Source organism: Lissotriton helveticus, chromosome 7 (genome assembly GCF_964261635.1).
Source record: "Lissotriton helveticus chromosome 7, aLisHel1.1, whole genome shotgun sequence".
Lineage (NCBI taxonomy): Eukaryota > Metazoa > Chordata > Amphibia > Caudata > Salamandridae > Lissotriton > Lissotriton helveticus.
Window position 1 is genome coordinate 282,742,009 of NC_136068.1, and position 26,216 is coordinate 282,768,224.

Consider the following 26,216-nt stretch of genomic DNA (forward strand, 5'->3'; position numbering starts at 1 on the left):
CTAATTTTAAGACTTTCGGTATTCACAGAAGGCATTTAGGAGTCCTTTTTTTTTTCATTTCAAAAGAATTTTATTATTAGAAAAAAGCAAATAGATATACACAATAGATGAAAAAGTGACACAATCAATAAAAAAAAAAGAAGCAATTAGAAATTGGAATTCAAAAATGAGTCGTAACCAGGACATCAATAAACAAAAGTAGCCTGCCAAAAACTGATAAATGGATGAAGTGAAATAAAGTAAGTGGCTAGGCAAAGTCTACAATCAAAAGTATCACTATCAGCTGGTATAATCAGGGGAGGAGAGGAAAGGAAAAAAGAAAGAGAGGAAAAAGAAAAAAGATGGGAAAAGGAAATAGGACAGAGAGGAAGAAGAAGGAAAAAAGGAGAGAAGGATTTCCACCAAACTACCACAACAAACAAGACACCAGTCATACAGACAAATCGAAGGGAAATTGTGCAATCAACCCTTTTGCTGACAAATCCATATAATTATCCAGGGAACTCCAAACCCCACTAGAAATAGGAGGAGAAAGGTGAGCATGATCGGCCGAAGTATGGGCACTGCGTAAAAAGGAAACCCAAGCCCACCAGGTGTGATAAGAAACAGCGGAAAAGGATTTCCACTCCATAAGAATTACTTTCACTGCAATAGTCAATAGGAGATCCAGCAGCTGTAAATCCAAGGTATCTAAGGGAAGTGGAACTGGGGCAGCTAGTGGACCCAGAAGAATTAATGGAAAGGAAAGTTGGAACTTAATATTAAAGATGAGCATTAGGTGTTTGTGAATGAGGTCCCAAAAGGGAAGGAGGAGGGAGCATTCAAAAAACATATGCGGAAAGTCACCTGGTAGCAAACCACAGCTCCAACATAGGTTATCCTCTTTGAGATTGAGCGAATGTAAACGAACAGGAGTCCAATGAAGGAGGTTAATGGAAAAAAATTTAGATTGCATTAACGATGGGGCTATCTTATTGCGAAGAGAAAATTTACCAATCATCTGCCAGGTGTCGGACGAAATATGGTCAGTAACACAATGATCAAAATGATGCAACCACTTATGTTGAGCAACCGTGTGAGTAGGTAATGAAATGGTTGATAAGAATCTGTAGATTTTAGAGGCTACATGACCAGATTTAGTCCATATTTGAAAGAGAGAAATCGTAGGGGAAGTAGGATGAAGATGCACCTTAGCAAGAGCTACTTTGATTTTAAGAAAAGTATAAAAGTCCAAATTATTTAATGAATGTTGTTGAGCTAAGGATGAGAAAGGAAGTGGCTCATTATTAGAACCATAAAGGTGTCTAACAAGCGATATCCCCTTAGTAGCCCAATAAGACATCAGAGAAGGATCAATATTAATTTTGATTTTAGAATTCCGCCAAATAGATGACCACCTGGATTTGTGCAGTGGTATCGCCACTTTCTTGTCTACCCTCCGAACCGCAGCAAGAGTATCAAGAATAATCGAACGGGAGAACAGGATAGACAGGGTAGATGCAGTGCAAAAGGAGGCAGTCGGTAATGGAGACGCCAATTCCTGCTCTATTAATAGCCAAGAAGGAATATGAATAGAGGGAACAGAAAACCAAAGAGCACCTTGAGATGCCAAAAAGGCAGTTTGGTATTTTTCCCAATCAGGAAGATTGCAACCTCCCATATCATAAGGCTTTCGCAAGAATTTATATGCAATCCTAGCCCGTTTGTCATTCCATAGAAACTTAGAGGTCAGAAAATCAATTTCGTGAAAGAAGGAGTCCGATAACTTTACTGGGAGCATAGATGATACAAAATTAATAATAGGCGTAATCATCATTTTGAGGGTCTGCAGGCGACCCCACCAAGAAATGTGTTTAGGCGACCAAGTATCCAAGAGACGTCGTACTTTAAGAATAGTCTGAGATTCATTATAGGCAATTGTAGCAAATAAGGTAGAGCAAAAATAGATACCTAAATATTTTAACTGCTTAGACTGCCATTTGAAACCAGCAGAACCCATATGCGGAGAAAAACAGTAGGCATTCAAGGGGAACATCTCAGTCTTATCCCTATTTAGGGTGTATCCTGAGACTTTCGAAAAAAGGGAAATCGTATCTGAGATCGCCGGGATAGCCAAAACAATATAATCTGAGAAAATAAGAACATCATCCGCGTAGGCCGCAGTTTTAATACAATGAGGTCCAAAAGCAAAACCTTTAATATTTGGATTTGTGTCGATCAATCTGAGGAGAGGGTCAATCGATAATAGAAACAAAAGTGGAGATAACGGACATCCCTGTCTAGTACCTTGGCGAAGAGTAAAAAAGGACGAAGTAGCCCCATTGACCCTTATATTAGCTTTAGGTTGAGAATATAGGGACATTACCATATTAATGAAGGAGTCACCAAGATTATGTGCACACAAGACAGCTCGAAGAAAAGGCCAAGAGACCTTGTCAAAGGCCTTTTCAGCATCAAGGGCCAAGGCCGCGGCAGGGAGAAGAGAACGTTTAGCTGCACCAAGAATATGGCAAAAAGTACGTATATTATCGCGCGCAAGACGGCCTTTGACAAAGCCCGTTTGAGAGGGGTGAACCAATTTAGGAATGAAGGACTCTAATCTCTTGGCCAAGATTTTAGCAAAAATTTTAGCCTCCATGTTAAGAAGGGAGATAGGACGGAAGTTTTTGGGCTCTGAGTGATCTTTCCCCTCTTTTGGAATCACGACAATGGTAGCCTCAGCCGCAGTGCCAGAGCCAGAGCCATTCTTAATAAAAGCGTCAAAGACAGATTGAAGCTTGGGAACAATCACTGGAAGAAAGGTTTTATAGAACAAAATAGGGTAACCATCAGGCCCTGGAGCTTTCCCAGAACAAGTAGCTTTAATTGTGGCAATGATTTCTTCAGGAGTTATCGGACCATTTAAAGAAGTGCTATCTTCCACAGATATCGACTTCACCGGGACATTTTTCAAGAAGTCCTGACACTGCTCAAAAGAAGCTTGATTAGAAGGGGTATATAATTTATCGTAGAAGTCACGAAAGACTTCAAGAATTTCCCCAGTCTGAAATTTTTTAGAACCAAGATGATCATTAATAGAAGAGATTTGAGAAGACTTAAAGGAGGAATCCTGAAATTTCAATGTAGCCGCGAGAATCTTCCCAGCACGATTTTTTAATAATAGTCTTTTGGATTTTTGAGCTTGAACCCCAATATGTGCTCTTTTGGTAACTATAGTATTATATTTGTACTTTAATTGCTTGATAGCCTGTAAACAAGACTTATCCTTAGAGTGTCGAAAGGAAGACTCTAGAGATTTTATTTCAGTTGCTAAATCTGAAAGTTCTTTTTTAATATTAGCATTCCTTTTCGACATACATTTAATAACCTGTCCACGGAAGGTACATTTAAACGAATCCCAAAGGACAACTGGGGAAGAGACCGAGCCTTCATTCTCAAGGAAAAAGGTCTCGATATCCGTAGAAAATTGATCCACTTGGGCCTCATCATACAAAATTTCTGTATTAAGCCTCCAGGAACGAGCACTTGATTTAGGAGCAAAGGACAACAAAGTAAAAGTAACCGCGGCATGATCAGAAATCAAGATAGGATGAATAAGCGGAGAAGAGGAAGCCGAGACTAGAGAGGAGTGAACCAATAAATAATCAATACGAGAAAAGGTAGAATGAGGTGAGGAAAAGAAGGAAAAATCACTACCAGTGGGATTGTGAAGACGCCATACATCTTGAAGATGAATTAAGGAACACATGTTAAGCATTTGTTTATGGGATTTTGGAGGGCGAAATTGAAAAGCTGAATTCCTATCAAGCATGGGGTCCATTGGTAAGTTAAAATCTCCACCAACAATAAGATTCCCAGAATGAGGTGTGTCATTCAATTTTTTGGTAACCGTTTTCCAAAAGGACGGATCATCTTTGTTAGGGGCGTAAATATTCATGACATAAAGATCCGTATTGCCATCAGACAACTTAGTTAATAACCACCGACCCTCAGTATCATGATCAGAAGAGACTATGGATAAACCAGAATTTTTTGAAATTAAAGTAATGACCCCATTTCTTTTACCATAAGCATCAGAACAAACAACATCTGATACCCATTCCTTCTTCAGAAATAGTGCCTCTCTAGTAGATACCTTAGTTTCCTGAAAAAGGACTAGATCTGATGAGAGAGATTTGCAATAGTCTAAGATTTTCGATCGTTTCACTGGATGATTTAAACCCTTAACATTAAGGGACAACACATTCAAACCGGCCATTAATATACATAGAAAAGGATAACATAGACCCTAAATGGAAAATAAAAGAAAACATAGAGCACGAATAGAAGCGTCCAGACAATAAACAAAACTGTCGAAGAGGAGGAGTCCATGGGGGAAATCCGAAAGGAGAAGAGAGAGAAAATAGAAGAAAGAAGAAGAAGGAGAGGGACCAGCAGGGGAGGTCTGAAAAAGACCAACTTCATACTAGGGGGGAACGTGGGAAGGCAAGCAAGGATACCGTCAGAAGAATAAAATTCAATCAATAATAACAACAACAACCCTAATACAGTGTATAAACTGGTTAAGCTTAATGAGGAGAAAGCAACATCTGAAAAATGAACTAAAACCATTAGATTATATGCAAAAACAATTCATAATGTGGGTCTAAAGAGTCAGTAAGCATGTAGCAAATTAATACATAGGTAATATAGCGAGTATATCATAGACAAGTTGCATAGGAAGAAGAGAGAAAAACATCTAGCAGAGAAAATAAATAGTGAAATTGTATATGCCAAGTCAGAAATAAAAGAAAGCGCCAAAAACATAGAGAAGTAAACGAGGATGTAGATAGAACAAAATCAGGATTTAGAGAGAATAAAATCAAGGATAAAAATAGAAAAAAACGCTATATCAGGCAGATGTATATGCAAGAATGAACGACAATCAATTAAGTAAATTTAGTAAATAGAAATAACTTGTAATACGTAATTTGATTTTTTTAAAAATATAAGAACATATTAACTATAGAGAAATGAAAAATAGGAGAGCAGGAGACTAGAATATGGAGAATAAGTATAGAAAACTTAGAACTAGGATAGAGAGGCAATTATAATACTAGGTAACGAAGCAAGTGATGAGACTTATCATAAGCTAGATATATAGACAACTTGTACAATAATAGGAATTGAGCATTAACTATATAAGCGTACATAATAAGCATCTATGAAACAGTTTATCTAACCAATGTATAATATCATGCATTAGCAAGTAACGATGTAAACATTGAAGAACAAACCACATGACAAAAAAGCCATACGAAATGAACATATAAAACAACAACAACAGTAAATGAGAGATAAATTAGAATCAAAGGAAAGAGAAGAAGAAAAGAGGGACATAAGACCAAGACTCATACATAAAAGAGAGGGAAATAAAAAGAAGCAGAAAAAGAAATACTAGAAGAACCGAAAAACTAACTCGAGCAGAGAACAAGCAGAGGGAAGGAAGAAGACGAATAAGTACAAGAAAAAAACAAATAGGAATATGGACAACATAAATAAAAGGAATAGCACCAAAAAGGTTAGAAGATAAATAAATAAGATATACCGAAAAGAGTGGTAAAGTACAACATAGAAATAGAAAACGCATAGAGAAGGGAAAGAAGAAGATAGACCGTAAATCATTAATTGACAAACCTCACACAGGATAGTAAAAGAATACAAACAACAGTGAAGAGTAAAAGTACTATACAGAACAAAAAGAAATAAACTTAATGAACCTGAAAGAAAAATAAGTCATTGCATATAACAAACCACCCAATTGGTAAAGCCAGAAACAGACAACCGCAATATATCCACAACAGGGAAGCATCAAACCACCAAACAGATCATAAGAGACCTAGGGGCATATTATCAAGGGGGTTTATCTCCGCTTTTTTGGCTTTAAAAGCCAAGAAAGCGGAGATAAAATTATCTCTCTATTACCAAGCTGTCGCTAACACCAGTTAGCGACAGCTAATAGGAGATAGCGACCATCTTGGGCCCCGCTTTGCATGTCAGTGATATTTATCACTAATGACATGCAAAGTGGGCGTGCCAAGATGTTAGCGACTGGAAACAGTCGCTAACATCGCTATCTCCTATTACCAACTTTTGGAGATATTCGCGCTAAGCGCGAATATCTCCAAAAGCTAACACCTGCCCTGAGCAGTTCTTAGCCATGTTAACCAATGGGAGGTGGATAACATGGCTAAGAGCATTTGCTCGATAATGCATGAATATCGCTGACTTTTCAGCGATATTCATGCATTGCGGCCGTTTTTTATCGCATTTGCGATAAACGTTGCTAATAGCAAGGTTTATCTGCGATAAAAAATCGCCGATGTGCGGCGATAATTTTTGTCTCTAAACAAGTTAGAGACAAAAATTATCTCTATTGGTTGGTAATATGCCCCCTATAGATCAACAGATCTGAAACCAAAAGAGAAAGCAGAGAAGATATAAGTATACACTTCAAGTGCCAGAAGCACCAGGATCAAGAGAAGTTGCCATTTGAAGCTCCATCTGCAGTTCCATCTGATTGTCCAAGAAGGAGGTTAGGTCAGCGGGTTCGTCAAAAATTCTGGAGCGACCCTTGAAGGTAATACGAAATTTCGATGGACCAGAGAAGGAAAAAGGGATGTTCATGTCAGAAAGACATTTCCGAAGATTAAGGAAGCCTTTTCTCCTTATCACTGTATCCCTGGCGAAGTCCTGAGAGATTGAGATTCGATGACCTTCCCAGATAACAGCTTTAACCTTCCTCCTGTGGACAAGAATCTGCTCCATGTGTTGGTGACGCAGTGGTTTAAAAATTATGGCTCTTGGCTGTGTGGCAGATTTAGAACGAAAGGTAGGAACACGATGAGCCCTTTCCAATTCAAAGTCTCTCTGGAAGGAGATTTGTAGAGTAGAAGGAATCCATTGGTATAAAAAGTCAATCATAGAAGAGGATGATTTCTCTGCATCTTCCGGCAGCCCAAAAATGCGCAGATTTGATCTGCGATTACGATCCTCCTGCTCCGTGAGATCCCTTCGCAATGCCGCCATTGAGCGCTCCATGCTGGAGAGAGACCTAGATTGCTTCTGCATATTATCCTCTGCCCCACTAATACGTGAGTCTGTGGCCGAAACACGGATAGAAAGAGCCTTAAAGTCATTCCTAATAGCAGACACCTCCATTTGTAGTAAATCTGTATTAGTCTTTGTGGACTGCGCTATATCATGAACTTCATTAAGTCTGGTCAAGATTGCATCAAGAGTGGTATTGGTATCCGATTGAGAAGACTCAGGCGTAGGGGACTGTGATTTGATTCTTTTAAGAGAGGTACCAGGCACTTTAACATCTTTAGTAGTTGATGACCGTCCCATATTTGAAGCCATGGGATACCAGCCACAGAAAAAAAAAAAAAATGAAAGGCCACTTGAGGTATAATAGAGGCAGGCAAGGAAGGTCAAAGGTAGAATATTCCTACAAAAAGTAAGGAATATAGCACATTGGAAGCACGCAGGCAAAATAACCCAAAAAGTCGGACTTATAATGCATTCAGTCTCAGGAGATAATAGTAGAGAATACAAAAAAAAACTAGCAGGCGAAAGCAGAGAAACACAGAAGAAACAAATGCAGCTGCAGTTTGGAATTAATACCCAGGGTAATCCAATGCGTCATTGAGCATAAATCGCCACAAAATATCAGCCAAGCAGTGCAGAGAAAAAAGAGAAAATAATAGATAGTCACAAAGTAACCAAATATGGGTAATGGTACCTGTGAACTCGTTGACCCTGCAAGATTGTGTTCATGTTGTGCTTTCTGAGAGGAAATTGCGAGCTCCGTCACCAGCAGCTAAAATGGCGGTCGCAGACAGAGATAATGAGCGTCACCGCTGTCTGTCATAAATCACACACGGAGGGCTGGAGAGCGACGGAAATATAAACAAACCGCTCTCGGCATGTTCAGCAGACCAGGAGAGGATTTCCACCGCAGAAGGGCAGCTGGAAACGGATGAAGGAATCTCCAACGGACCTCGTCGCCCTGGAGCTCAAGCGCGACCCGCCATCACTCAGCGGCGCGCAAGCCACGCCCCCGGCATTTAGGAGTCCTAAAGTTAGGACTCCTAACTTCTGTGAATACCGAAATGAGTAAGTGCCTTCTGTGAATACCAAAATGAGTAAGTGCCTTCTGTGAATACCAAATTGGTAGTAAGTTTAGGATTTTGTCATAAGTTAGTTCTGTGAATCGGGCCCATGGTTCGGCAGATGATAATTATTTAACTGTTATTTAATTCAATGTAACTAAATTCATTTGGAGTTTGAGTATGACAGGGTTATACCACGGGACATATGTATTTTAAATGAGTGTAAACTACTTAAAGGTTAGAATTAGGGTTATTATTTGGTTAAGCCAAGTATAACTATTTATTGAAATATAAATTAATTAAGGATTAGTAATAACGTTAGAGTTAGGAGAAATATTAAATTACATCCACTTTAATTTAAATGAATTAGGAAATAAGGTATATGCCAATTAAGGTATGGTTAACTGTAGACTAATTATTATGAAAATATTTAAACAATTTTACGTTAATTAAAATATGCTAAGAGAATGCTGGGGTATTCTAGACAATTGGTGCAGACAATGGTAAAATAAACGTAAACTGTACCCTGGGGATGCTGAAGCTGCCAATGCACTGGTATAGTGCCTCTTAATCTAGGGGAGGACTTGAAGGGAAGAGTGCGCATGTTTGTTTTTACCAGTGTGAAGGGTAGTATGTATTCCTTCCCCAAAGATGGTCGAAGATGCTACCCAACAGATATTTCCATGTGCAGCATGGCAAATGGGAGTGAAGTTAAGGTTGACATGAATTGACAACAAGGAGAGTATTCATAGCGCAGCTGCACTAAACTGGCCCATGCACAATTGCAATATGATCCAAACATATCAGCAAGCTCATCTCTCTCCTAAAAACGTTACTTGATTGGCCACTTTCACATCCTTTACAGTGGCCATCTCCTTTTTGTGCAGCTTTGCATCTCCTCCACTACTGTTGTAACAAAACAAAATTCTCTTCCTGTAGAGAAGGCAGACACATAATAGTATACTTTTCTGTCTATGTCTTGGCAAGCTGCATTAGGGCCCTATTCACAAACAAAAATGTAAAAGTACTGGTGGAGATTTAGATGTCCACCTGAACGTACTTTTAGTATTGATTTTTAAATTTACAAACATTGACAGTAGTATGCCTGGAAAACGATGCCAGGAACAGGTCTCAAGGAGTACTCCTGAGAATGTTATGGGGCTTTCCTAATGGTGCCTCTTATCCCGAAAAGCTGCTTCATGTGCAAAATGCACTTTTTACTCTCTACAGTAAAATATTTTTTTACATGAAGGAATACATTCCCATCAATACCCAGCACACCTGGAGGAACCCTTTATTCCTCTCTTCGATGAAGGGGAGCTGCTCCAGCCCTTGGATGGAGTAAATCTTTAGATGATTCCATGGGCCTCATTTATGAGAAATGACGCATCGCTGTGTGAAAGCAGCGATGCGTCACTTCTCAGTGCGCACTCCTTGCGACATGATTGATGAGTATATTTACAGTATGACGCATCATGTCGCAAGGAGTTACAGATACGTCAGTATTTCTGACGTATCTGTAAGCGCAAAAGTCACGCATTGCTGGAGTGTGTCACAAAAGTGACGCAACTCCAGCAATGCGTCCTTTCACATGGGGAAAGCCCCATGTGAAAGGACCTGCGTCAGTCTTACGCCTGCTGTGAGGCAGGCGCAAGATTTTGACGCAACAGCGTCCTAAAAGTGACGCAGTGAAATCTCATAGATTTCACTGCGTCACTATTACGTGGCTTTTTGCGGGGGAACGCCCCCTCTGCATACATTATACCTGACGCAGGTAGAATGTAGCGCAGGGGTTTACAAAGTGACGCATCTGCTTAGATGCGTCACTTTGTAAATAGTGCGCAACAGGAGGCATGTTTTACGCTGCCGATGCGTCACAAAAAGTGACGCATCGGAAGCGCGAAACTGACGCAAGGGCTCATAAATGAGGCCCTATGTGTGGAAAAGGGTGACCGAAGAGTTCGTTAAAGTCCTCAAAAGTATGTTTGTAGGAATTTCACAACATCCAAGGCAAATCTAACTTAGAACACCCACGTCCCACCCTTTCAGTAAGATTTACTATTGTGGATTTCTCAGCAATCATTGCATTTACACCCGCCAAAATTCCCTTTGTGAATTTGTGTCAGGCATGTACAAGGAACATTTAGTTGTTTAGGACCGAGTATACCTTTGTAAATAAGACCCAGTGTCTCTATACAGTGAATTACCTGCAGCATCCACCGTTTTGCTGTTAGAAGATGAAAACCGGGAAGCTAAATCTAAGCAAGTGAATACCTGCGTCAGTAGATATATTCTGGCCAGTAAGCAAAAAATTAAACACTGAGCAAAATGCCATTGGCCATACCATATGCTGTCACCATCCTCATCCAAGATATGTCCGGAAACGTCATAACACTGGTCATGGCATAGATTTTGATTTGTGTCATGCGCAGATTGGAAATTGGTGACTACACGGGTCGGAATCCCCAAACACCTGAGAACTAGGAACAAAAATAAGAAACAAGGAAGAAGAAATTAAGTCTCGGAGGATGAAACTCAAGGACCATTTACTGTATCATTGGTCTAGATGGAGACACTGGTGGTTTTAAGATGCTCGTATTTCTTAGCAGTACTATATACATGTACATTCCTACTCTACACTTCTTGTAGTGACAACTTTCAGTTTATGTTTAACAATACACTGACACATTGTTCGCAACATTAATACTCTATATAAATGTTTACAAAAAATAAATTGCTACCATTATAACCCGTCCTGTGTAACCTTTTTCACTCCTTGAATTTCACCAAAGGGGTCATGGGGTGAATGATTCCCCAATACGTCTTAAACTCCCACATGACGTCATCAAACAAAGTAGCAATCTAGAATGGCCAGTGTTAGTGACTGTTGAAGATGCAGGACTGGGCAAAGAGAATTATTCTTCACTTCATTAGAATCACACTACCTTACTTAGCATTCACTTGACACACCCTAGAAAAATGACCAGTGACCCAGCACTTATTGCATTCTTTAGTCACTGCAGGACACTGTTTGGAAAAAGATATGTGAAAATTAGAGCCAAATTGATAGCAAATATTGCCAGAGTTAAAGGTTCTTCTCTCATCTCCTTGTTTGTTCGCATTGAGTTTATTTCCTTTAACAAGTCAAACTGCATCACCCATCTCATTAAGTTCTTTGGCATATTCTTATGAATCATAAATGCTGTTAGCTATTTCTATAGCTTCATCTAATGGAGGGTTTTTACAGGTAAGCAGCCTTTCATATATTTTTTTATTGTGACACTGAGGGCCAGATGTAGGAGGCCATTTACCGACCGGTAAATGGGTATTTGGTATGTAGTGGGCCATTTTTACAGATTCTGTAAATTTACAGAATCTGTAAATTTACCGAATCTGTAAAATACCGAATCGGTATTTTTACCGATTCGGTAACGCCAGATGTAGGTGGGACTCTTCAGAGTCCCTAAGGCCTTACAGAATCGGTATTTTACCACGCAACCCAATTGGGTGGTAAAATACCGATTCCAGGTGTGCATGCACATGTGTGATTGCACACCTAGCCATGTGACAGACAGACATGCCCTTATGGCATGTCTGTGTGCCACATGGCAAACATGCCCGTCTTTGGGGTGCTAGAGGGTGTCAAAGTGACACCCCCTGCACCCTTGCTAAAATCGGTATTTACCGATTCTGTAATTACAAAATCGGTATTGCCCATTGATTCCTATGGGCTTCAAGGCCCATAGGAATCAATGGGCAATACCGATTCGGTATTTACAGAATCGGTAAATACCGAATCTTAACGATTCTGTATTTACAGATTCTGTAATACCTACATCTCCCCCCTTCATATTTACCGACTCTTAAATACCGAATCGGTAAAATTCGGTATTTAAGAGTCGGTAAATATGAATTACCTACATCTGGCCCTGAGTTCCTAATTGGTCTCTAAGCAAGTGATTTGTAAAGTTTTCAAATTCACATTTGGCTGCAAGTACATCCAATGAGACTACCTGCATGTCTATTGACTTGGATGCAGATTGTTCTCTCGAAAGAAATGCAACCAAATTTAGAAGCTTTGAAAAATGTTTTTCTAATATCTTTACCGCCTCCTCACACTCATCTAGTTCATCATCAAAATTTCCTGAGCCTCTAAGCCCAAAAAGTGTTCAAGCATCCATCTTTTCCTATCAGGTTTCATTTGAAGCCATCAATGGCGCCAAGAAATACACTGAAGGCTCTAAACCATTGCTTCCAGGCAATGGTTGACTCTCCTGGTGACTATAAGAATGGAGTAGGAGGGTTGGTAGCTTGAATGTTCAACGTAAAGTTTAAAGCAACTCAGCAGGGTCACAATGTGCAATAGAAGCTGAAAGTCACTTCAAGAAAATACTTGACTACAGACACAGTGGTCACAAAAGCACAATCCAATTTCGATGGAGTTCACCAGGCAAAATAAGTTGATCAACAAACGGTGTTTCGTTGTGCCTATTGAGGTGTACACACTTATTAGCCCAGCACTCCGTCACTCCTTAGCTTGCACGCTTGGACAGAAACGGACCACCATATATTGACAAAAAGAAAGTTTATTTGCCTGCTCAGTCCTGACGCGTTTCAGCTCGGGTGAGCCTTGATCACACCTAATAGCCCTTTCACCATGCCTCATGCCTACTATTGCAGAATTTTTACAAGGTACATGTACACACTAACTTATCAAGAAATTGACCTCGTATGGCTCACATCTGTCAAATTAAGATAGCCACGGGCAGCGTGTGTAACTCCTAAATATATCTAGACCATTGCCTTGAAGGAATGGTTTAGAGCCTTCAATGCATTTCTTGGAGCCATTGAACGAGAAGAAGGTGTAAGGTTTGATATGGGAAATCGAAGGATATCGGGAGATGCGCTATGGGGCCATTACTCATTAAACCATTGTGCCACCCATTTATTTAGCCCTTTCACAATGCCTCATGCCTGCCTGCCAGGGCTTTTACAGGCCTCAGGTACATGCTGTACCACTTTACTAGGGACCTATAAGTACATTAAATATGTTGACTGACGATAAGCCAACATTACCATGTTTAGAGGAGAGCACAAGCACTTTAGCACTGGTTAGCAGTGGCACATTGCACAGAGTCTTAACCACTTGGCTGCTATGGCTTTTCCCCTCCTGTGCTGAGAAGCTTTGAAGCCCATTGTTCACGACGAGCTCACCTTGTCATGAGCACAGCTCCAGTGTGCCTCATGACGAGCTGAGCTCGTCATGAGCCTCGAAGAGGTAATACTTGCAAAAACTAGGTCAGAACAAAATGGAGGAGCAAAGCAAAACGTTCAGGGGGAAGACCACCCCAAGGCTGTCAGGTCTAACACATGGATTATCTAAAGGCACTACTCCCTCTTGGTTTAGTTAAAAAACTATCCATGAACGTCTGCTTTGTGAATTACTCAACTGCTTTTGATAAGATAAAATGAAATCTACTTTTTTCTAAACGTTCAGCATACACAATGCACTTTTTCACCTGATCCTGTCTCTCCACTCCAACACTTGGCTTCAGGTAAAGCTACCAGGAAAGTCTGCTATATCTCCCTGAGCAAACACTGACAATGGTCTTTAACACGGATGCATCTTAGCCCCTCTACTCTTTTGCTTTTATATATTGGATATAGGCTCCTATATTCCTAATCATGAGCTCCTTGCACCGAGACTAGGTGACAGATTAATCAGGTATCTACCATACGGATCCTAAAAGGTCTACAGAAACAACTCTCAGCTCTTCATAATTTCAACCAGGCTAACAGCCTTTCAGTCACCATCTTCAAGACAAACATTCTCTCCTTTGGAAGCGGCCTCGGATGTTCCACTGGAAACTCAGCCAAGAGTTTGTCGAGACAAGAGGCCACCTATGAGTACCTGTACTTCACATTGCACAACATACTGTTGTCCTCAAAATATCTGGAGAAATTAGAATCTATATCTGCTATGGCAACCAAATTATTATTATTTTGTACTCAGAGTTATATATACCGAAAACTTGACCTGAAGATATCGGGCATCAGAGAGCTTTACATGAGCACCAGTTGTGTTACACAAGGACACATTCATTTTTTTTTGTGAGGCATGGGGAGGTTACGGGGCATATTATCAAGAGCGGGGTTAAAATTATCGCTGCTTTAGCGGCAGGAAACTGCCGCTAAAACTGCGATATTGGGCTTGATAATATGCCCTTGAGAATTCCAATAGAAGCCCATGTTCACACCAGAAGTGCATGATCTCTATTTAATCTCTGAGCGTCAACACCTCATATTATGATTCGTCTTGAACTAAACCATCCTTCAGTAAAATATGCCTAAGTATCCCAAAAAATCAATGACTTTTGTGACAGCGAATACTCCAAGCAGGGTTTGATTTCCCAAGAACTGAAGTTCGACTGTTTGTCAGCCTCTTTTCTCTTGCTTTGCTAACTGAATACAACCTTCCCACCATCGATGATCAGCTGAGAACGAATAAACTCACCCACAAACAGAACATCAGAAAGGGTCTGCAGGCCTCACGCCAGACAACCCACCTGCTGAGGCCGTCAATTTACCAACATACACACTACCTAATCAAATCACACCTAGGGAATAATATATTGATTTCAATTCGGAGGCAGAAAAAACGCAAACATTTCTAAGATTTCAACTTCTCTCCATCCTGGTGAAGCAGTTTGAGGCCTCCTGGAATTTCTGCAATCCCGCCCGGTCCTGCAGACTGTGAAACTATCACAACAAAACCTTAGAGCACTTACTATGTAATTGTCTAGAGTTGAGGAATATCCAAAACAAGTATTTATTACAAATCCTTACAGAACTCTCTCTACAAATTATGTCAGAAGCAACCAAGCTATACTTTTCTGTACAATCGAATAGCCCGATTGTGAAACTGATGTAATTTCTGGGCATTACGTACCACAGATTTAAAATGGCAGACAGACCAAGTTAGATGATTACTGCAGCGCCAAATTAGGTTTTGAGATTTTATTCCTATAAGTAGTCTCATCCATGATGCTTGCAATTGTTAAATTCATTTAGATTCTCTTGATGGGACCAGTTGTTCACTTTTATTCTCTTTTTATTTCACTTGCTTTTATTGTAATAGATATAAATGTACACAATAAAGTCTTACACACAGGTAAACAGATTGTGCTCTGTAAATATTTTTTTTAGTCTGCGGTAAATCAAATTAGAATCCACAATTTTGAGGGATCATCTTCTGTCTGCAATGGGCTACAAAGCCAGTAGACAAGACTAATAACGGTGGAGCTAATATCCATTCATGGTTCTTCCAAGAAATATGTGGATTACTGCACCTTCATCTTAAACCCACCTTCTCCAAAGATTTTAAATGTAATCAGTAAATGAGTGGTCAAAGCAAGAGGAGGAGGAAAATGTTGGCAACATCACTGTAGGGGTGAAAACTTAAAAAGCTCCCAAGTAGCAATTCATTACTTGATCTTTCATACTTCTTTTTACATCTCTTGTCAGATAATCATTATATGTAATCCTCATGTGGAACACCTAAGCCTTTGCAGCCAGATTGATCATTGAAAAATGGGCTCGCAAAAGGCCAGATTCTGAGAATCTGGCCCTTTGCGAGCGCATTTTTTGCATTTGGGATTCATCATCCCAAATGCAAAAATCGCTAATTGCGAAATCGCATATTTGCGAGGAATTGCATTTAAGGAATCTCTATTTGAGATTCCTTAAATGCAATTCATTACCCATTTTTTATTTGCGAATTCGCTATTTCTGGCCGCTATTTACCGCGAAGTCTGACTTCGTTGTAAATAGCAAAAACGTAGAAAAATACACTTTAGTGCATTTTTCTAAGTGGTATGTTACACACACACATGTCCTTTGGACATGTGTGTGCGCAACATCAGGCTAAATTTACATTTCAGGGGTGCTACAGGGTGTACTTTGGACGCCCCTGGCACCCTTGAAATCGCATCCTTATTTGCGATAAGCAAATTGCTAATCGCAATGACTCCCCATTCATTCCTATGGGCCTTTGGGACCGTAGGAATGAATGGGGAGTCATTCCTTATTTGCGATTAGCAATTTGCTAATCGCAAATAAGGAAGCTGTAGAAATCGCAATTAAAATTGCGATTTCTACATGAATCCCGTTCTGCAAGTCCTTAATAGCGATTCCTTAATAATCGCTATTAAGGACTCGCAAAACGGGACAATGATGAATCTGGGGGTTGATGAGGATAAGGTATTCGATTCTGAGAGAAATTGACTTTACTTCTTTTTCTCTTTTGTTGTTAAAAGTTTTTTTTTATCTTGTCTTTTTTGCACTGGTGCTCTCGAATAATTTTCAGTCAAACTAAACTTAGTACTTAAAATGTGTCAAAACTTTTTTTGTTTGTTAATTGCCCTTTATTCCAGCGTTGTAGGTAACCACTGTTCTACTAAATGCTAGCCTCTCAAAATTCACCTCAAAAAGTACTTTTAAAAGGTACAATAATGTTCGAGATCTTTAGTAGGAAAGTGAACAACAAAGAATCCAAGGTTTACATCTACATTACTTTTCCCTTAAGATAATTACTCAGGTTTTATCTCCTAGAGTTTGCAATAAACATATCGTATTTAAGTTTCCAAAGAATTTGCAAATGAGAATCCACTAAATTATGTACATTTTGTTCTTCATTTTACAGTCTTATTGTTGCTAGCATTATGTTTAATTGGTCTTCTTTCTTCGGGGTTTATTAAGGAGTTTAGCTTTATCAAGAATGTCATAACTCAGCAATGTCAAAGAACTTCATCTCAAGATGGCCTTCAGAGTTTCTCCACAGGAACCACTAGCCGGTAAGTCAATACAATAATCAATATCAAGGCAAAGTACTGCCAAGATGGCTGCTTGGATCTGTGTTTTCACAAGTTCCCGTAAAACGCATGATCTCACAAGAATTCAGGGCCAAATCACTTGAGACCGCCAATAGGAATGCAATGCCATGAGGAGTGGGTTCCACTGTAACCTTGCTACTCCCCTGGTACCTATTCTCGTAAAAAAAAAATGGTATGGCTTTTCGGTTGTGGGAGAGAAGGCAAGAAGGGAGAAAGATTTAGTGGGTCCCTGACAGTGAGCTGCAAGATGACCATGATGTGCAAGTTGTGGGAATTCCCCAACATTTGAGAAAGGGCTGTTCTGAATGCTACCAGCAGTCAATCAGGATGCACTAACACAGGCCTATTGTGAGTGGGTTGAAGAACGTCTAATCAAATATCTGAAACAATGAAAATCTGATGCGATGCCAATATAATTGTAGCACAAGGTTCACAGAAGAAACAAGCAACAACATCAAATGGATCCCTTGATCTAAAAAAAGAGGATTCTAAAACTCCTCTGGACCTCTTTGGCCCTTTCTTTCTCTGAGGTGACATGTTTCTTTAGAATAAAATGACACCTCAACAGTTAAAGCAAGTAAAATTGTTTGAGACCTCTAAAGACTTTATTTAGAAGCGCATGGAGGAAAGTTCCCCTTTGTTCTTCATATCACCTTGGACTCCAAAAATTACAGAAGCTTTACTAGAAATAACGCTGTACTGGGTTGAAACTAAATTGGCCAGTAGATGATGAGAAACTTTATAAATGCAATACATTTACCATTTCTATTTGGAAAGTCAGATTACCCACGAAGGACTATGAAAATCTCATAGTTTATAGTAAATGTTTTAGTACTCATAATAGTGTTCTATACAGATTGACTGTAAAAAAATATTTTTTAACCTTATTAGCTAAATTGTACTGAGAAACATGGTAAGTAAACTTAAGGATGTTTGACAAAAGATAGCATTAGAAGCCTTACCTGTACAGCAGGAATCACTAGGAAGCCTTTGATAGTAGTAGAATTTCCAGCATGATTTATTGTGCACATGTAAGCTCATTAACCTCCAAATACATTTATCCTGGAGGAGGTTTATTTTGCATGGGAATGTAACCCTTTTAGGGATTCCCATACTTGAATTAAGAGGAGTTAGGGTCTGACTTAGATCTTGGCGGGACTTGTACAGCCGTCGCTTTTCGGCGGTCTTTCCACCCATCAGCTTGGCAGTCAGCCCGCTCTACTTAGATATTGGCCGGTCTTTGGATGGAAGACTGCCGCAGTCCCACCACATCTGCCATAATTTTTCTCCTGTGTCAGAGGCAGAAGCCGCTGTTGGAGGGAGTCCCACCAAGATTTCCAATGTCCTGATTGCGATGTGCCTTTCCATCGAAGCAACTGTGGTGGGGAAAATGCCAAACTCGGATTGGCAGAAACATCGTAAAAGAGGTGAAAACACCTTTTTTTTCGGGTTCCCACTTCCGTTTCCATTTTGATCCCATCATCCAGGTCCTTCCTATGCTGCTACGACTTCACCACTGACTTCATCTGCAGCCTCTGAGAGTGCCCATGGACGGGGAGCACTCAGGAACTCTGAATGCTTCACACCTGCCAGTTCAGTTAAGACGGGTTTTAGGCTTGTCAGCCTCAGGGGAACTTTCTGCTGAACTAGTGTGGTACAAAAGGGTGTGGTGATGGACGGAGCATCTGAACCAATCAAACACTCACACCCAGTCAAAAGATCTGTGTTTAAGCCATCACCGTTCTTTAGCCCACTCTGCCACCCCAGTTCAGGCATGGCTATATGCAAATCAGTCTGACCCTGTGCCTCATGGGAACAGTCCAGCCTGAACTGCCAAGCCATGCCTTCCCTGGACCGGAAGCAAGCTTCCGAGGACCGGTTTCTGGCATTACAGCCTTCTTCAGCCCAGCTTGCTTGAATCCGGTGGCAAAGTGAGCAAGGGACTCATGTCTGAGCATACCCTGCCACACTTATGGTGGCCAAAGCGGTACAAAAGGGGCTGGTGATGGACGGAGCATCTGAACCAATCAAACACTCACACCCAGTCAAAAGATCTGGGTTTAATCCATCACCATTCTTTAGCCCACTCTGCCACCCCAGTTCAGACATGGCTATATGCAAATCAGTCTGACCCTGTGCCTCATGGGAACAGTCCAGCCCGAACTGCCAAGCCATGCCTTCCCTTGACCGGAAACAAGCTTCAGAGGATCGGTTTCTGGCATTACAGCCTTCTTCAGCCCGGCTTGCTTGAATCCAGTGGCAAAGTGAGCAAGGGACTCACTCTGAGCATACCCTGCCACACTTATGGCGGCCAAAGCGGTACAAAAGGGGGTGGTGATGGACGGCAGGGTATGCTCAGACGTGAGTCCCTTGCTCACTTTGCCACTGGATTCAAGCAAGCCGGGCTGAAGAAGGCTGTAATGCCAGAAACCGGTCCTCGGGCTAGACTGTTCCCATGAGGCACAGGGTCAGACTGATTTGCATATAGCCATGTCTGAACTGGGGTGGCAGAGTGGGCTAAAGAACAGTGATGGATTAAACCAAGATCCTTTGACTGGGTGTGAGTGTTTGATTGGTTCAGATGCTCCGTCCATCACCAACCCCTTTTGTACCGAACTAGTGTGGTAGCACTGGAACAATCTTGACTTTAAGTTACAGCCATAGTGGACCTTTGAGACTCAGACTACTGGTGAATAATCACGATCACTAAACGCGAGGGCCGAATGGGACAGGAAATCGCCAAAGAAACACTAGAGCCACAACCTCAGCGGAGGACTGTGTAATTATTTGAGAATGTCAGATTTTTGCCTTTTGTGGTTAGCAGTAGAAATAATATACTTCTCTTCATAAAAGTGAATGTTTGGCTGGACAATGATCTATTACGGCTGATGTGAACATTCTGAGTTGTGAGCCTGTTTTCACAATCCTGTATCCACTTCCCCACTGAGGGAGCCTTGGACTGCTCAGACGACACTATCCTGAGAGTTAACTGCAGTGAGTTCTTTGCCCAGTTGTTTAGTATCCACTGTAGCTGAATCATATGAATCATATGATGTAATATGATTTATTGATGCAGTTTCTGATATTTGCCTAAGTCTTATCAAAGGCTATCTTGACTTAGCTCAAATGTCACATATCAAATTAGAGGAATGCTGAAAATGATAAGGTGTGGCGAGTGTATGGCAATACATCATAAAGAACCCTATCGCTTGCTAAACATTTAGAACAGTAGCAAATCTCCAGAAGAAAACCAAGTCATTCATTAAAGATGAGCTTGACTATAAGAAGTGGGCAAGTTTAATGTGGTAGAAGCTAATGACATCTTCATTATCTCAGAAGCGGAGGTGTAAAGTTATAAGAAAGGCGCATGACCAAAATGGCGGTGGAGTAGAAGCATTTCTACTCTGCTCCGCACCTAACCTCCCATTCCATCCACCAAGCTGCCCCCACTCAATGGCCGGAACCTTGCCCACGATGGGATGGCATACATAACTCAGCACAACCGGCTCTTTCCGGGTGGCCCCAAAGGTGCAAGCTTGGCACCCCTGTGGTGTACCGCTGAATGCATTGCGAATGGCAGATCAATGGGTCTGGCTTCACATCCAGGAAGCACTGGCATTGCGGCGAGCCGCATGGTATCCTGCCTCCTGATAGCGGCTGCATCTACCACAGCCCAGGCATCTGGAGGTGCCCCAGTGGTAAAAGAAAAACCGGATGAACAGCTTGCGTAGGGTGAGTGCAGATGGTGTTGGTGCTGATGGGGCCTGCCTCACATACCTAAGCGGGTGAGAAACCTGGATCGGCACCTGCACTCAGAGAAGCCGTTCCCAGGGTAGAAAGAGCCATGCTCTGACAGGGACCACTCCAGCTTCCGCCCCCGACCAGGCTGGCTCCTGGGAGATACTGGCACTACAGTGAGGCCACTAGGTGTCCCTGCCCTTTTAACAACAGTCATTTATGACCCCCGGAGGTGGACCAAGGAAGGAGACAAGCAGGTGAGAGGATCAAGCCAGGTAAGTGCAGTCCGAGTGCTGCAGAAGAAATTCAGGCAGGCACCCACATTTGGAGGAGCCTGGCCCTGAGTGAGGAAGAGCTGGGCCCTGGTGGAGCCTACCTTTGCCTCCGCCTCTCTACTGTGGCAGGAGAGACCATGGATTAGCGACTCCATGCTATTGGCAGTGACTCTGAAGAAAAGGCCGAGACCCTTCCTCAGAGCTATGGGCTTGGCTGGAGAACCACTGTGGAAAGCCCACCACCTGTTTGCTAACCCAGCATCATCAGGCATCAGCTTTGAACTTTGAGAGTACTGACCCCGTCAACAGGCCAGAATGTTGATCAGGCCTCCTGGGGCCCTACAAGTTAGAAGTGAGGCAACCTCGATCACTCAAATTGAAGTTGCATCCTGATGACATTCCCGGCGACCCCCTCGGATATGGCAGTCCACAAATCCCACAAAAGACTCGATCCCTCACAGAAAGCTGATACGCACCGCAAGTGGAGCCCTGAGATGAGGGAGAGCAGAGTTCCCTCTCTTCAGAGATTCTCACCAACAAGAGTGGAACTTCGCTAACCAGTGTCTTCAAGGAGGGCCTCTTTAAAAACATCTCCAGGATATTACACTGATCTTGGCGGAAGTCTTGAAAGTCAAATTGTATGCAACATGACATGGGGTACCTGGGGCAAATAATCTCCATCTTTAAGGACTCCAGCGATGCCAGAGCGGAGGAACTGGACTCCTACAGACAGGAGCTGGTTGACTTACAGGACGAAAACTATACACTGTAGGTACACCTGGAGGACCTGGAAAAAAGATCACAGAGATTCAACCTCTGCTACGTCCCTTGGGGTGAGAAGGCAGGCGAGCGGGGGATATTGAGATGTATGTGCACCACCTATTCCATCAGGTACTGCCTGAGCTCCCAATAGCTGACATGTAACTTTTCAGAACCCATAGTCAACAGGGCTTGGTTCTGACAGCACCCTGCCAGATATTTTGGCCTGCCTGCTTTACGTTCGCCAGAAGGAAGCTATCATTGAAACAGCTCATCAAGTGGATGCCATCCAGTATGGGGGCGCTAAGATTTTCTCCACCAGGACTTGGCACTGGGCACCCTAAAGCAACATTGGAAACTAAAGCTAATCACCACCTTCCCTCAAAGTAAAGCTGTGTAATTGCACTGGGAGAATGCCTTCCAACTGCTCTTTAGCAGGAATTGGGAGGCCCGCACAGCTTTTACCTCATAGTGGCTGCTGAAAATCTTGATCTCTCAGAGCCGGCAAAGTTTATAATCCATCCAGGTACCACTTCCAGGGCAAAGCGCCCCCGGGAGGAGTCAGGAAATGAACCAGAGTGACGCAGAAAAGATCAACAGCAAAACCCTCAGAGGACGAGATGCAAAGAGAGTGGCAAGCGATTCTGAACGAGCTGCAGACCAATGATACGGCGTTTAGATTATGAGAATATGATCAACAGCCAGGTATCCACCCCGAAAGGAGGGAACAAAGCTGTGAAGATGCAATCAGACAGATTAAGGGGGACTGGGCCAGAGGGAAACCAAGGGTTACACTAGTGACTGGCAAGATGGACCATGGACCCTATGGGTATATTATTGGCTCACAATCCATACGGATTACTCCAGTTGGGTGGAGTGGAAGCCTGTTAATGTTAGTTGATACATTTACAAGGTAAATTGTGGACCCAACCACTGCATAATAAAAATTTCTTTATTTCAAATTTGCCCGAAAACACACAGAGCTATAGACAACAACTGCATTCACTACCACCAGCAGGGATCTTTTGTTATCCTACCCAACCCTACCACATACTTAACATGAACACAAGGGGCCTTAACGGCCCAGTGAAGTCTGGCTCTGTGCTGCATATGCTCAAAGACTCAAGCTGTGACATCTGCTTATTACAAGAAACTCACCTGCACAAAAGAAATTGGAACCGGCTCAGAGGTGAGCTCTGGCCATACTACTTATCAATAAACTTAAAGGCATACTATTGTCCACCGTTGCTGAATTCCCAGGTAGACTACTGGTGGTACGAATATTGTAACATTCCCACACAATCACATGCAACATATATGCTCCTACCGATACCTAGGAAGGCTTTCTCAGTGAGGCAATATCGCAAATTCAGACAACCGCGGATGTGGAGGTACTTATGGAGGGGCTTACACATGGTGATGAAGGGCACGGAATTTGACACATAGAATGGGGCAAAAAGGAGTCTTCTCGAAGGTGACCCACAAATAGCTCAAGAACTTTGAACTGGTAGATACATGGAGAGCCCACCGCAGGAAACAACTGTACTACACATTTCTTTACAAGAAAATGTAAGTATGTATCAGGTAAGAGAAATCAATATAAATATATATATATATATATATATATTCAAAGAAGTTTGCCACTTGTGAGGACGCACTCCCTCGGGGTTGCTCTCTAAGGTGAGTGAAAGCCGCACAACACAGTCTCTTCCTTCTAATCAATGCTTTTGGTGGCCCAACGCGTTTCAAACTTTCGTCCTTCATCAAGAGCCTTGCATAGATAGAACACAGCAGCAGCAATGTGGAGCACCATTCAGCTTTATTATTTTCTCGCCACAGTGGGCGTGTCTTACTTCTACAATGAGCAGAGCATTCTGGTACTTGCAGTGTTCCTCATTCAAAATAATTCCCAAGTGGGTGCTGCTGTCTTTTAAAATGTTGCATAATGTTCCCCCAGTGGGTTGATGAAAAATAGAGGCTCTGCGTGTTGCCAATTGATACTCACTCGCTCTTGAGCCCTGAGGTCCCGTTGCCGGAGCTCCGTTCTCAGAGCGCCGGGGATCCGCTTTCATGCGGCGGTTCGTCCTCGCGACCCGACAATGGCCGCTTAAATCAATTCAAAGAAGTTTGCCACTTGTGAGGACGCCCTCCCTCGGGGTTGCTCTCTAAGGTGAGTGAAAGCCGCACAACACAGTCTCTTCCTTCTAATCAATGCTTTTGGTGGCCCAGCACTGTACAAACACACACTGTGGCGCATTTTAAGTTGGGCGACTACGTCCCCTTGAATCCTGAAGGTCCCTGGGGGCCAACTAGCCCACAAGGTACCTCTAGTAAGCACCAAGGAGCTCTGTGCCGCTTACTGGAGGTAGCTGGTGGGCTTGTTGGCCCCCAGGGATCCTCAGGACTCAAGGGGACTTAATCCCCCAATTTACAACTCACCAGGGGTTGTGTTTGCACAGTGGTGCAGGGAAGGGGGCGTGGACTGATGTGACAAGTGTGCAAATTTGCCCTGTGGCGCGTTTTAAGTTGGGGGATTAAGTCCCCTTGAATCCAGAGGGTCCCTGGGGGCCAACTAGCGCACCAGGTACATCCAGTAAGCGCCACAGAGTTGCATTGCAGAGAGGTGTATAAAAGGGCATGGCCTCAGACAACCTCTCTGCAAGCAGCTCTGTGGCGCTTAGAGGAGGTACCTGGTGGGCTAGATGGCCCCAGGGACCCTCAGGTTTCAAGGGGAATTAATCCTCCAACTTAAAACCTGCCAGGGGCGTGTTTGCACAGTGGTGAAGGGACGGGATGGGCCTAATGTGACATGTGTGTACTTATGCAATCACTCCGCCAAAACCAAAGAACTTATAAATTCACCATGCACTCTCCTTGCAGTACTCTAATCATCCAAATCAGTACACATGTACTCATGCAATGACCAAGGCACTAACACATGCACTGCTACAATCGCCTGAGCACTACCCATGCAGCCTAGCCTTCGCCCTGTCAGTACCCATGCAATCCTTTAATCACCCAGCCAGCAGCATGTACTTATCCAATCACTCCACCAAAACCCAATCACTTATAAATTCACCATGCATTCTCCTTGCAGTACTCTAATCTTCCAGTCAGTACCCATGTAGTCGTGGAAAGTACCAGGCACTAACACATGCACTGCTACAATCCCCTGAGCACTAGCCATGCAGTCTAGACATTTACCTGTCACTCCCTATGCACTCCTATCATCTAATCACCCATTCACCACCATGTACTTATCCAATCACTCTGCCAAAATCCAAGCACTTATAAATTCACCATGCATTCTCCTTGCAGTACTCTAATCATGCAGTCAGTACCCATGTACTTATGCAATGGCCCAGGCATTAACACATGCACTGCTACAATCCCCTGTGCACTACCCATGCAGCACTCTAACCACCTACACAGTACTGATTCACTCCTGCAATTACCCAGGTAGTACCCATGCAATCCAGCAATTCCCGTCACTACCCATGTGCTCCTCTAATCACCCATCCAGCATCACATACTTATCCAATCACTCCGCCAAAACCCAATCACTTATAAAATCACCATGCACTCCCGTTGCAGTACTCCAGTCACTACGCATGAACTCATGCAATAGCCAATGCACCAACTCATGCAGTGCTAAAATCTCCAGAACACTACCCATGCAGTCCAGCAATCCACTGTCACTCCCTGTGCACTCTTCCATTCACTCCACCAGCACCATATACTTATCTAATCACTTCGCCAAAACCAAAGCCGTTATAAATTCACCATGCACTGTCTTTGCAGTACTCTAATCATACAGTCACTACCAGTGTAGTCATACAATGGCCTAGGCACTAACACATGCACTGCTACGCTCCCCAGAGCACTACCTATGCACTCCAGCAATCCCTCTGTCACTCACTGAGCACTCTTCCAATCACCCTGCCAACCCTATGTAATTATCCAATCACTGCGCCAATACCTAAGCACTTATAAGTTCACCATGTATTTTCTTTGCAGCACTCTAATCATCCAGTGACTACCCATGTACTCATGCAATGACCCAGACACTAACACATGCAGTGGTACAATCTCCTGTGCACTGCCCATTCAGTATTATAATCACCAAGCCAGCAGCATGTACTTATCCAATCACTCCGCCGAAACCCAAGCACTTATAAATTCACCATGCACTCTCCTTGCAGTAGTCTCTTCCTCCATTCAGTACCCATGTACTTATGCAATGACCCTGCACTTACACATGCACTGCTACAATCCCCTGTGCACTACCCATGCAGACCTCTAACCACCCACACAGTACTGATTCACTCCTGCAATTAGCCAGCTAGCAACCATGCACTCCAGCAATCCCCCTGTCACTACCCATGCCCCACTCCAATCAC

At 42.5% G+C, this 26,216-nt stretch overlaps 1 protein-coding gene across 4 annotated transcripts in view; it reads right to left on the reverse strand.

Annotated features, from left to right (window-relative positions):
* Positions 1-26,216, reverse strand: part of LOC144768424 (protein-glutamine gamma-glutamyltransferase 6-like) — a 483,154-nt gene that overhangs the window by 84,873 nt on the left and 372,065 nt on the right. For all 4 annotated transcript variants that reach the window (XM_078652069.1, XM_078652067.1, XM_078652068.1 and 1 more), the window contains exon 7: positions 10,498-10,633. In XM_078652069.1, coding sequence (XP_078508195.1) covers positions 10,498-10,633 — 136 coding nt within the window. The remainder of the gene's footprint in view (positions 1-10,497; positions 10,634-26,216) is intronic.